This window comes from Euleptes europaea, chromosome 6 (genome assembly GCF_029931775.1).
Source record: "Euleptes europaea isolate rEulEur1 chromosome 6, rEulEur1.hap1, whole genome shotgun sequence".
In the NCBI taxonomy this organism is placed as follows: Eukaryota; Metazoa; Chordata; class Lepidosauria; order Squamata; family Sphaerodactylidae; genus Euleptes; species Euleptes europaea.
Window position 1 is genome coordinate 19120696 of NC_079317.1, and position 14247 is coordinate 19134942.

At 40.5% G+C, this 14247-nt stretch overlaps 1 protein-coding gene across 1 annotated transcript in view; it reads right to left on the reverse strand.

The window, feature by feature from the left end:
• Positions 1-14247, reverse strand: part of WDR25 (WD repeat domain 25) — a 120760-nt gene that overhangs the window by 48131 nt on the left and 58382 nt on the right. The window contains exon 2 of the mRNA XM_056851669.1: positions 1093-1240. Within this exon, the coding sequence (XP_056707647.1) occupies positions 1093-1240 (148 nt within the window). The remainder of the gene's footprint in view (positions 1-1092; positions 1241-14247) is intronic.

A 14247-nucleotide genomic window follows, 5' to 3' on the forward strand; every position in this document is an offset into this window, starting at 1 on the left:
ATCTCCCAGAATTATAACTGATCCCCAGATAACAGAGATCAGTTCCCCTGGAGAAAATGGCTGGTATGGAGGGTAGACGTGATACCCTGCTGAGCTCCCTCCTCTCCCTAAATCCTGCCTTTTCCAGGTTCCACCTCCAAATCTCTAGGAATTTCCTATCCTGCAGTTGGCAACCCTAATACTGTGGCAGCTAAGAGTAAAGTTTGTGTGACTGCTGAACACTGCCTGGGGACTATTCCTAAAACTGGAATGGATGTATCATAACCTCTGTTTCTTACTACTGGAGCTGCTGCGTTATGGGATCCACGCACCACGGATCATGCAACCAAAGGATTCACTAGGCCATCCTCTTATTAAACGCAAGTGACAATTTTGAACAACTAAATGGTGGAACTAGATGATACAGAAATACCAGATCCACACAAAATTCTCTTCTCCCCCCCCCACACCCCAATAACACCTGGTACAACTTACCATATGTACTGGCTTTATGTTGAATGTTTCCCAGCCCCTGCCTAGGGACATCCCATTTTCATTTGGCATTCCTTCACTGATCACTGAAGATAATGCCAGGCACAATTAAATGCTTACATGTCAGCCCTTAATCATATTGCTTGGAAACCAGCCCTATTGATTTCAGCGGACCTCAATGTTCAAGTCAAATGTTCTTAAAATTTATTCCCTCTGAGGGCCAGTTTACTCAGCCAATGGCCCCCACAGGAAAGTTTCTGACATAAGCTAGCAGGCTGATGGTGAGGACGGAATTACATGAAGCTGCTAGAACAGTTCCATGTAGAGGTTGTTAAGTACTGTTGCTTAAATCCTTAAGTGGGGACGTGCATGGTTGAAGTTACTCCCACATCGAAGCCTCCCTGCCCCAGGAAAGCTGGTATGTTACCAAGAAAGGCTGCAGTCTCTCTGACACAACAGCTTTTAAGATAAAATGTTCGCCTTTTTCCGTCGCGGTCTTTATACACAACACTGAGTAAGGGAGGTCATAGATCTCTGTCAAATACACCAATTAGTATGAAAATTTCCCACTCCTCCTTCCTCCCACATCGAGCAAACACACACAACGGCAAGGATACTTACCTGTCTCAACATCTGTTAAATGAAGCATTGAATCAAAGCCCCCGCTGAGAATGCCGCTTCCAGAAGAGGACCACTGGGCATCTCGAACGGCAGAGGAGTGGCAAGAGTATGTCTTTAAGCAACAGCCTCGGTCCACAGCATCCCAAACCTTAAAAGGAAACATGACGACATTTTTTAAAATATGGATTAGTCTTAACAATTTATGATCATCAGGGATCACAAATGACCTCAGAAGGACCCTTTAAAATATCCTTTCTGAATAAAAATCAGAAAGCAAGTAATTTACACATTTGTTTTCTAACACGTCTGTATCCCGTGCACTTGCATTTCCAAACGGGGCAAGTAACTCCCCCTGCCGGGCTATTTCAGCTTTGGAAAATGGCATGGGGGAAGGCAGGAGCCGCTCCTCCCTTCACACCACATTCCCAAGTCAAATCGGCCCCCTGCGGATTTTTAACATGCCGTTTTTTGCAGATGCTATGCAGTTGTGGGGAAAGTGAGTCAAGTCTGGGTTCTCGGACCTGACTTGTTAGAAAACATAACTTGTAGCTTGGCCCTAAAATGTTGCCATTCTGCAAATGCTGGGACTGGGAGTAACACCCTCACTGCAGATTTAAGGAACCAAGGGAAACATTCATTTATTTATTAACATTATTTATAGCCCGCCTTTCTTGCTGAGACTCAAGGCGGACCACATGATATAAAACCATATAACCAAACAGCACAACCAAATAAATAAACAGCCAATAAATAATGCAATGGGACTAGGATTGCAAAGTTCGAAAAACAACGCAAAAAGAAAAAGGTATCAGACTTGCTATATCATAAACAATGCAGAAAATAGAATGATAAACGTAGAAGACAATGCAGTAAGAGCCGGATAAAATACACAATAATCATTGGAATATACTACAATCCTGTTCTTTTCTTAAAAGGTCCTCCTAACCCATTCTATTGTACTACAGTCCTCCTTCCTTATGAAAGGTGGTACTCCAAAAGGCAGACATGCAACTTATTATGATGGGCTTTTAAAGATAATTATCAACCCTTCAATTTTCCTCAGAAGCATATAAGTAGTAAATGTGGTGGGATAATAGAGATATGTTCACTGCAGCCTATCTCTGTCAGAAGAAGAGACACTGAAGCCTCCGCTAACTATAGCTTCTGAACCATCAAGTTCTGGAACTCTCTCCCCAGGGAAATTCGCCTGGCCCCTTCTGTTGCCATCTGCCGCCATCGGGTGAAGACCAGCGGGGGACAACCACTGTTGTCTCTGTCCTGGATTCTGACTAATACAGAAAACCCAATCCCAGGAGGTGTTCTGCCACGGCCTGCTTGATCACTTTGCTCAAGAAAGGAAAATTTAAAATCAGCCCATAATTATTCAAGAAAGCCACATCCAAACAGTGCTTCTCCTGAAGTGGACATGAAGGGGGGGGCATGATTGCTCTCTTTAACTTTGAAGGGCTGTCACTTAGAGGAGGGCAGGGAGCTGTTCCTGTTGGCAGCAGAGGATAGGACTCACAATAATGGGTTTAAACTGCGGGCGGAAAGGTACCAGCTGGGTATTAGGGGAAATTTTTTTACAGTAAGAGTTGTTCAACGGTGGAATCAGCTACCTAGGGAGGTGGTGAGCTCCCCCTCCCTGGCAGTCTTTAAGCAGAGGCTGGACAAGCACTTGTCAGGGATGCTCTAGGTTGATCCTGCATTAAGCAGGGTGTTGGACTAGATGGCCTGTAGGGCCCCTTTCCAACTCTATGATTCTGTGATTCTAAGTGGACAAATTATCACCTCCTGAAGTGGACAGATCACCCACCTTTTTCAGGTAGCTGTCCCTCCTCTATAGATTTACTACAGCAGTATATTTAGGGCCGAACACGTTTTTCTAGCCAGGAAAGCACAGGATGAGAGAAAAGTGGCAGACCTTAGCTCTCCAAGAAATTTGTTCAACAGCCATTGAAATTCACCCATAAAACTGGGCTAGCTCCTCACCCAGACCTGCAGTAAACAGTAGATTTAAAGTAAAAGGGTAGTACCTTACCTTCTGAAGTCATAATCTTTCTCCAAGTAGGAGGATATTAAAAGCAATAAATTAATATGTGGCAGCCACAATTTCCTGAAAACGTTGGAACCGGTCATGAAAGATTTTCCATTGCTACATTTATCATCCCTGTCCTATTCATGCCCAATTGTATCACATAAATCCACTAATCTCTTTAGATTTAATTTCATATTAAAGTACAGTGTTTTTCTCACTGGGGAATACGGAATTCTAGTATATGTGTGTGTAAAGTGCCATCAAGTCACAGCCGACTTATGGCAACCCCAGCAAGGGGCTTTCAAGGCAAATGAGAAGCAGAGATGGTTTGCCATTGTCTTCCTCTGCACAGCCTTCCTTGATGGTCGCTCTTCCAAGTACTGACCCTACTTAGATTCTGAGATCTGACGAGATTGGGCTATGCCATGCTGCCTTCCCTCCAACCCTTATATACTAACTTTTTTAAAATTAACAAATTTACCTCTACCAAGGCATTTGATTTTCATACCCAAGCCCCAATTCTTGGAAACTGTACTTTCACATACAAATTGAAGCAAGAAAGATCAAACCTTTCTTTACTAATAGAGCCACCATGGTGTAGTGGTTAAGAGCGGTGGCTTGGAGCAGGGGACTCTGATCTGAGTGACCTTGGGCTAGTCTCACACTCTCAGCCCCACCTACCTCACAGGATGTCTATTGTGGGGAGAGGAAGGGAAAGTGATTGTAAGCCGGTTTGATTCTCCCTTAAGTGGTAGAGAAAGTCGGCATATAAGAAGAGGAGGAAGAAGAGTTGGCTTTTATATGTCGACTTTCTCTACCACTTAAGGGAGACTCAAATCGGCTTACAATCACCTTCCCTTCCCCTCCCCACAACAGACACCCTGTGAGGTAGGTGAGGCTGAGAGAGCTCTAACAGAGCTGTAACTTGCCCAAGGTCACCCAGCTGGCTTCGTGTATAGGAGTGGGGAAACAAATCCAGTTCACCAGATTAGCCATTGCCACTCATGTGGAGGAGTGGGGAATCAAACCTGGTTCCCCAGATCAGACTCCACCGCACCAAACCACCGCTCTTAACCTCTACACCATGCTGGCTCCTCCTCCTCGTCGTCCTCCTTTTCTTCTTCTTCTTGCAAAATGGCTCTTACTCTCAAATCACTTCTCCATTAATCGTGGGTTTAAGTCTGCACTTAGCCTTACTTCAGTGGTTACCAGTGTTCAGCTAATACCAGCCAAACTGCCTACATCCAAACTGAACTTTTTGTTCATGTACCATGATTCCCAAAGGCACAAGACAATGCAGGCAGTTGCTACGGGAGGTATATTTTTCAAATGCCTCAGCTGAAAAGGCACAGCTAGTTCATATAAAAAATAACGATTTTAAATAAAAAGGAGAAAAAATAAGAACAGACTTGTATTCCACAAAACTTTAAGAGATAGTAGTAATTACAATTTGTAATTATGCTTTGGATTTCATGATCCTCGAGATACCTCATTAATCAAATGCAATGGCCCTCACATACACTGTTTTCATCTCATTCCGATAACAAATTTATCTATGAAAATGATCAGAAAAGTAATATCCAGCTAGCACGCTAAATGGCTCTTTATGAGACATTATGTTGATTTACTTCTTCTATTAGAGCGTAAACGCTAATAACCCACCGCAATAAAAATGCTGAAATACCATGCTAGATTACTATCTTCTACTTGGCTGTATCACAGTCTGCTACTTAGTTTTCAAGATGCGTATTTAGTACAATTAGTTATTCTGGACACCTTAATCTTATTGCCAGAGGAATTTCAGTAAATCAGTGTGCCAACAGGAATGAGTGTGTGAACAAACATGACATAGAGATAGACAGATGTTAAAACCCCAAAGTCCTTCTTCTATCTGAGGATGCATTTTTTTGTTCAATACTACCTGTTCCTCTGCCTTCAGAAAGTTGCTCAGTTGGGCAGTCCGACAGAACAACAAACGGGGGGGAACCCTCGTTTCCCACCCTTTGTACGCAGCTCTATAATTAGTTGCTTTGGGAGGGATTATGGCTCACTGGTAGAGCATCTGCCTTGCACACAATGGCTCCCAGGTTCAGTCCTCTTTAAAGGATCAAATAGTAGGTAATGTGCAAACACCTGAGCCCTGGAGAGCCATCGCTACTCAGAGTAGAAAATCCTGACCTTGATAGACTAATGGTCCGACTCAGTATAAGGCAGCTTCATGAATCCGTGGACTGCCAAAAAAACAATGATACCATGGACCGCCAAATCAAATCAAGCCTGAACTTTCCCTAGAAGGTAAAATGACTAAACTGAGGCTATCATACTTTGGTCACATTATGAGAAGACAAGAGTCACTGGAAAAGACAATAATGCTAGGAAAAGTTGAAGGCAGAAGGAAAAGAGGAAGACCCAACAAGAGATGGATTGACTCTATAAAAGAAGCCACAGCCTACAGTTTGCAAGACCTGAGCAAGGTTCTCAACGACTGGATGTTTTGGAGGGCAATAACTGATATGGTCGCCATGAGTCATAAGTGACTTGACAGCACTTAACACACACATACACATCATTAAAATCATCACCACAAACTATGGTTTGGGCTTTTTCTTTCAAATCATGGGTAAATTTAATAATAAACTATCACTGAACTGGTTCTTGTAGGTTATCCGGGCTGTGTGACCATGGTCTTGGTATTTTCTTTCCTGACGTTTCGCCAGCAGCTGTGGCAGGCAAAACATCAGGCAAAACGTCAGGAAAGAAAATACCAAGACCACGGTCACACAGCCCGGATAACCTACAAGAACCAATGCACTCTGACCGTGAAAGCCTTCGACAATATTTTATTACTGAACTGCACGTAAGAGGAGGAGGAGAAGACATGAGAGAAAGAGAATCTCCCGAGCTCATTCATGTAACCATCAACCATGCTTTGTCATTACATCTGAACCAAGTCTTTGAAAGTGTATTTAAGACAAGCCTCTTTTTAAATATTTTAATCAAACGTACAATGCATAACAACTACACATAAACAATACATTACAAACATGAAATCTACAAGATAATAACAAACTTTCCCTGGGTGGATATAGCCAATCCCCCCCCATTTTATAATCCTCCCTATATTTAACTATACTTGCTTAATCACATTAAATATATACTGCTTGATCACTCCCATAGTTATATACCTTATACTAACTCAATAATTAAACTTAAACATATTATCTCATTTATAATCTCTTGTTAGTTATTAATAATACCTGAGTTCCATTACATACTTTTTGCTTAGTATGTTTAGTATAACCTTGTAGCTAAACTATTTCATTTCAGTTTTAAGACACACATATGCTCTATATAATTTCCAGTTATTTTGGAGCTCTTCACTGGGTTGTCTATTCACATAGCTTGTCAATTTTGCCATTACTGCATACTCTGCTAACTTATCCTTCCTCTCTTCTATATCTGGACAATCTTCTGTTTTCCATTTTATGGCAATCATCACTCTTGTAGCCGTGGTCATGTACCGAAACAGTTCTTCCGTAGCTTTTTCAATGACTGATGATAAAATTCCTAACAGCACAGTTTTGGAGTCCAAACAAATTTAACTTTTAAATTTTTCTGCATTTCATTGTGAATGTCATTCCCAAAATTTTTAATCTTCTTGTAAGACCACCATGTATGAAAAAAGTTCCATCTGTCTTCTTGCACTTCCAGCAATGTCCATTTGTATTCTTATTCATTTTCTGAATATTTTTTGGTGTGATATACCATCAAAAGAACATTTTATACCAATTCTCTCTCAATGCTTGGCTTGCAGTGAACTTAATCGCTTTAGTCCATAACTACTCCCATTGTTGCATCGTAATCTCTTCTCCAAAATTCTGCATCCATTTCACCACGCATAGTTTGACTTGTTCCAACTCAGTATCATATTTAAGTAACAACTTACATATCTTACCCAAGAGATGGTCTTTATTTTTCATAATTAAACTTTCAAATTCCATCAATTCTCTCATTTTGCCAGTAGCTAAGCAATCTTTTCTTAGCCTTGAAATCATTCGACAATATGTGAGCCATTTTATATTTTTGTTCTCTTCTTTAGTTGTCTGCCAAGTTTTGATTTCTCTCTGTATGTTAATTTTATTCTGGTATGTTATATAATTATTAAGTTTTCTCTCTGCCCTATCATAGTATGTTTCAAGTAGAGACATTAATGGTGAAAGTGTTGGGCTAATCCTCATTTTGTTTTTCATCCATAAAGTAAATCGACTGTCTTTGATTACATGTTGTATATCTTGCCTTGTTGAGACTCTAGACCTTTTTTCATCCAAAGACGATAATGTAGTTCTTTTTTCATGTCAGCTTTCTCCAACTTCATTAATATCTCTTCTTGGTTTTTAATCCAATCTTAGATCCGCACTAGGCCAGCCGCCTGACAAGCTTCTTTGTTGACAACATTTCCTTCATCCTATTTGCAGGGAAGTCTTTAAAAAAGCTCTTGGAAACAACTGTTCAGAAAGACTCAATGACCCTGTCATATTTTGCTAGACTAACAAAGAGTAAATCATATTCAGGAGGAATCTGGAAAAGGGAATTTTGTGAAAGGGGCTCATCGAGTCAAGTGGAATGGACAGGTTGTAAATTACTCACAAGGAATTATTCTGCTATATGGTTAAATGATTAACTGGTGGGGGGGGAGCAATTTCCACAACAAAAGTATGAAGGAAACATGTTGCGCTCTGTGCTTTTCTCTCTTTGCTGGAAGAAGGAAACCAAGAAACCATTGAAGCCAAACCGTTAAAAAAAGTCACAAAATTTTGTCTTTTCCATCCAACACTCAGGTCTTGAGGACTTCATCCCAATTTGCACCTACATGCTGGTATTTAACTTGAAGGACATTTTGCATGGGTGGCCCACTGACAACCAAGAATGTTTATTGTCAACTGATCCGGCAAAACACCATGGTAAGATGAGGTCAGAGAACAGGACAGCAACATAGCCTTAAAAAAAAAAAAACTTTATGCTAAAACAGAAAACACAGGAGTAAGTTAAACTCTATATGCATCTCTCTATACTCTAAGAAGAGTACGCAACCGGGTAGTTACAGAGACAATTGAGTAATCAAATGCTAGTTCTCTAGACAACATTAAAAGGTAATCAATAATGTTTTCACTTGTCAGAAAGATGATATGAAAGTGAATCCCTAAGAAACCAATTATAACAATAAAGGCACGCAGCAAAAATAAAGCAGAAAGGTAATCTACTAACAGGAAAGGATGCCAGGAAGCAAACGTAGTGATTGGGGATCTGAGCAACAACAACAACAAAAGATTCACATTGACCAAGTCAGTACACTGGAGGTCCCTGCAGAAAGGGAGACCCATCTAACAAACATAATTACAGACAACAGCCTGCAGTTTTGTTCAGAATCACTCAACCTCCATTTAAACCCAGTGGGTTTTAACACATGCATGACCATGTGTAGGATCTCAGACAAGGATATGAAACTGAAAGGGGTCTATATATTCAATGCATGATCTCTCATAGTGAATTAATGGGAGGAATCTATAATGGATTCAGATTTACAAGGGACCAGAGTTCTCCCTGGCATCATGCAAGATTACCCTACTTACCTAATAAGTAGACTGTTTCACACACACACACACACACACACACACACACACACACACACGTCCCATAAAAAATAAAGAAGGCGAAATCATAAACTTGCATACAAGTTCTCTATAGTCATAAAAAACCTATGGGTATAGCCTTTTTTTCCCAAAGGGAATTGTCTTCCATTCAGAGTTATCTTCCTTTCACATAAATATAGTATCGGCCCTTACAATCCATACCACAAAGTTCCATTAACTTATATTCTGTACCACAAAGTTCCACAAGCAAGCAATGAACAGAAGCACCACTAAGGATACTCCTACAAGAGCAAACAGAGCAGATTCACCAGTGATATGGAGAGGGTCAAATGCCCACTCCTTTGGTCATACAACATTCTTTCTCCCAGCCACTATGGTCCCCCACCACTTCCAGGACACAGGAAGTGAGCTAGAATACTCCTCACTTTCTTTTAATGATGTTGTAACTTTTAACTTTGTAATACTGGTCAAGGACCGCAATAAATTATAATGAATTATAATGAATGAATTACTCCTCACTTTCCCCCACCTAGTTCCCAGAAGATGCAGGGAGCCAGGTGGAAGGAGCAGCTATGGACTTTGCCTGTTTGGGAATACTGCCAGAAAAGGAGATAGGCAACTATTCTTTGGAAGAGTATTCCAGAGTTCTGGAGATAAGGGACGAAAACGCATGGTTGCTTTAACCTCCTTTATTCCCTGTTTCAGCCAGGATTCAGCCAGGATCGAACGCACGTTCAGCAAAACGCATGTGTTCGATCCTGGCTGAATCCTGGGTGAAACAGGGAATAAAGGATGCTAAAGCGACCGTGCGTTTTCGCCCATTAGGAAGGTTTTAGGGAAGGTTTCAGAGAGTAGCTGTGTTGGTCTACAGTAGAACAGCTAGAATCGAGTCCAGTAACAGCCTTAGAGACTAACAAGATTTTCGGGATATGAGCTTTTAAGAATCAAAGTTCTCTTCATCAAATACGTTGTCAGATGGTCTCTGAGGTGCTACTGGACTTGAATCTAACAGAAGAGAAACCCACCTCTCCAGGAAACCCCACAGGCCTGTATAAAACTTGGTTCCTGAAGAAGGGTCTTTCAGGCTGATCTTCAGTTTGTATAGTTTATAAAGGCAAAGGCATGCACTGAGATAACCAGGGCCCAGGCTGATGATTTGATTCTTAAGGGCCCTTGAAGAAAAACAAGAAACAAAATCTGAAGAAACAAAATTGTCATCAAGTTTGTCGGAACAGACTCTCAACAAGCTCATTAATTCCATATATCATCCACAAGACAACAAAATTCATCTAAGCATCAGAGAAACAATGTCTACATTCTGCCACGAGAATCAGGCTGATAGATTGCGAGCTCCAAGTTGGGAAATACTTGGAGATTTTGGGGGTGGAGCTTGTGGAGGGCGGGTTTGGGAAGGGGAGAGACTTCAATGGGGAATAATGCCATAGAGTCCACCTTCCAAAGCAGCCATTTTCTCCAGGTGAACTGATCTCTATTGCCTGGAGATCAGAGGTAATAGCGGGAGCTCTCTAGCCACAGCCTGGAGGTTGGCAACCCTACTGGTAGAGAAAACACTTTGGAATGTGAAGAACACCCATTTAGATGAGCTATTTTACCTTATGAGTTTAATTTTTTTTCTTAAAAACCTAGCTTTCTCTACAAGAATGTATGCGTTAGGCACAATACACAACAAAGTTCTGTGAAATCTACTAGTTGGAGACAGGTTTTAAGTACAGTATCCAAGCAAAAATTAAAAGATCACTAGCTCATGCTAAACAATTAATCTGCAAGCATCTAGAAGAAATGGAAGTGATTACTAGCAATCAATACAGTTTTATGAACAAACAAATAGGATTTTATTGTGTTTGCTAGATGCCATTACAACGAGTAGAGTACAAATCAATGCAACACATAAATCAAAAGAAAGTATGAATGTCAGACCAACATATTAGCATAACAGTCTACACATTGGGTGTTGTTGTTTTAAATCAATCCTTGTCTTTTATGTGGACATAACCATATAACCATAAATTTTTTCTCATGGCTTTCAAGAAAAGATAACACCCTGATAAATAATGTCAGGACAGGCCTGAAAGATTAACTTCTGTTTTATCTGGTGTATATGTCTAATTGTCTTCAAGAAGGAACAGCCCAGGAGACATTTCAATAGATCCTCACCTACAGTGTCTCTTTTACATAATCCAGCTGGGATCCAGACTTGACATTTCCACAGACACAAGGATTTGAACATATGAAGCTGTGTTATACTGAATCAGACCTTTGGTTCATCAAAGTCAGTACTATCTACTCAGACTGGCAGTAGCTCTCCAGGGTCTCAGGCAGAGGTCTTTCACATAAGCTATTGTCAGATCCTTTTAACTGGAGATGCGGGGGGTTGAACCTAGGACCTTCCGCATACCAGGCAGATGCTCTGCCACTGAGCCACGGGCCCCTCCCTTAACTGAACAATGGCCTTACTGCCTGGATTCAGCGGTGTGCATCTTCCTAAGTAAATGTACAAAAGCTCTGAATAAAACAGCAGTTCAGTTAACATCACTGTTATGAATGTGGCCAGGACTAGTCAGTCATAGGTAGTGTCCGGAGCTCCAGAAGCAGGTCTTTTAGACTTGGGTCTTTTAGGCATGGCTATTTCCCTCGGCGTCACCCCTCCGATGACTTTGGGTCTTAGTTTTAATTATGCATGCTGTTTCCGACCATCAGAGGTCACTTCACTCTCCCCCTGCATTTCCTCGTGTTTTGCCCATATTTTCAAATTCAAGATAAAACAGGTCCCTGAAAACGCGGGCAAAATACAGGGAAATGCAGGGGGAGAGCAAAGCGACCATGCATAAAAGACCTTGTTATAAGTTTATTCACCTTGCTCGAACTGTTTGGTTGAGATATTCCTTAAGACTCTGGAACCTAATTCATGAAGGCAGTGCAAAACTTAGAATACTTTGCAGACTTGCAAATCTGGTGAAATCTGCTAAATAAATCAATAAATTTCAGTAGCCTTAGACTGTAGCAACTCTGCATGGATTGCACTGTAAGAGTCTTAACTAGGAGTATTGTGCAGGCAGGGAAGAACGTTATGTCCATAAAAGTAGGGCAAATCAGTGTAGAGCAAAGCAGATCAAGAATGTTTGAAGTGTGATAATTCAATTGCTGGAAGGCAGAGAAGGTAGTGGGATATTTCCATGATCAAAAATGGATGTACCAAAGAGATAAGTGAACAAAACAAAGCAGTAAGGGCTCCCATTGGGCACCTTTACAGACCATTTAAAGTTCATTCTTAAAAATGGAAGTGCACGTCTTGCGTAACTAGAACTTTGAAGCAACAAAACTTCAGAACAATTTGAATTTAGTAATAATTTTAATAGAACATTAACTCAGAAATAGCTCAACCTCTAGGGATTTTTTTACTTGCTCTAGTTCAGTAAGCAATTTGTCACATTGCCAATTATCTCTACCTAGAGGCAAGCGAAAAATCCAGCATCTGCCACACGTCAAATATGCAATGGGAATAAACTATTCAGATCAAGCATCCATTTATCAAACCATCTGCATTGTTGCACAGTTTTTATCTTGGTGAATATGTCTCAAGAATTAGAAAGTTTTGGCTGGTGTCCTTGTGTTTATATAGGCAGAAATGCAAAGAGATATGGAAAAATAATTGGGATCTGTTAAATAATTGGGATCTGTTAAATAATTGGGATCTGGCAGAAGATCTTTCGTAGACAACGGCAGTGCCACTACGGCTAACCCTGGTTAGTACTGTGCAGAAGAAGACACTGGTAAACCACTTCTGACCAACCTTTACCTTGAAAACCCTATGATGAGACAATCCAAAATGAAAAAAGATATAGTGCTGGAAGATGGGACCCCCAGGTCGGATGGCACTCAATCTGCTACTGGGGTAGAGCAGAGGACAAGTACGAGTAGCGCTGTTCTTAATGATGCGATTGGACTAAAGCCGAAAGGACGTTCAGTGGTTGACATAAATAGATGCAAAAGGAAAGTCCAAAGCTGTTCGACGCATATAATAGGAACATGGAATGTGAGAAGCATGAATCAGGGTAAGCTTGAAATTGTTAAACAAGAAATGGAACGTATGGACATTTCAGTCCTGGGAGTAAGTGAATTAAAGTGGACTGGATTAGGACATTTTCAATCAGAAAATTACAAAGTGTTTTTTTCAGGGAATGACAAAAAGAGAAGAAACGGAGTTGCTTTAATAGTGAGGCAAGATGTAGCAAAGGCAGTCAGGAGCTATAATGCAAAGTCTGACCGAATAATATCAATCAGACTTCAGGGAAAGCCTATCAATATAAGCATCATTCAAGTTTATGCCCCAACTACAGATGGTGATGAGGAAGAAATTGAAAGTTTTTATGCCAGTGTTGAGGAAGAAATTGATCAGACACCTAAACAAGATATGCTGATAATCATAGGTGATTGGAACGCGAAAGTAGGAAACAAAGCAGAATCAAATGTTGTTGGCAGATTTGGGCTAGGAGCACGGAATGAAGCAGGAGAACGCCTCGTAGAATTCTGTTCATTGCAACACATGTTTCAGGCAACCAAATAGACGATTGTATACATGGACATCACCAGACGGCCAGTATAGAAATCAAATAGATTATATAATTGGAAGCAGAAGATGGAGAAGCTCTATTCTCTCAGCCAAAACAAGACCAGGAGCCGACTGCGGTACAGATCATGAATTGTTAATATTGAATATCAAGATAAAGCTTAAGAAAAATACCAAAACATTCATAGCACCAAAATACAATCTAAGCAATATTCCGGAAGAGTTTAAAGATCGTGTAAGGAACAGATTTGCATTACTGAGTTCAAGTGAATGTAAACCTGAAGAACTATGGGTGGTAACTAGAGATATTATCAAGGAAGAATGTGCAAAGACTATTCCTGTAGCCAAAAGAAAAGAAAAACCTCGATGGATGTCTGAGGAAACTCTTAAAATTGCCAGAGATAGACGAGAAGCAAAAGTAGAAGGTGATAGAAATAAAATCAAAAGTCTAAGTGCAACGTTCCAGTGACTTACACGTAGAGACAAAGAGACTTATTATAATAACCAGTGTAAAGAAATAGAACAACAAAAAAGGAAGAACAAGAGATCTGTTCCACAAGATCCAAGAAATCAAAGGGAAATTTAAAGCATGGTTAGGCATGCTGAAAGATCAGCATGGAAATACATTAACTGAACAGGACAAAATAAAGAAAAGGTGGGAACAATACACTGAAGAACTATACAGAATAGATGAAAGGATAACAGATTTTTTCCAAGAAGAATCTTTTGAAGAAGAACCTACAATTTTAGAAAGTGAAGTGAAAGCTGCATTGAGAGCAATCGGGAGAAACAAATCACCAGGAGCAGGTGGGATATCAGTAGAGCTATTCCAAGCCACAGAAACGGAGTCCATCAAAATCTTGACAAGAATATGCTAA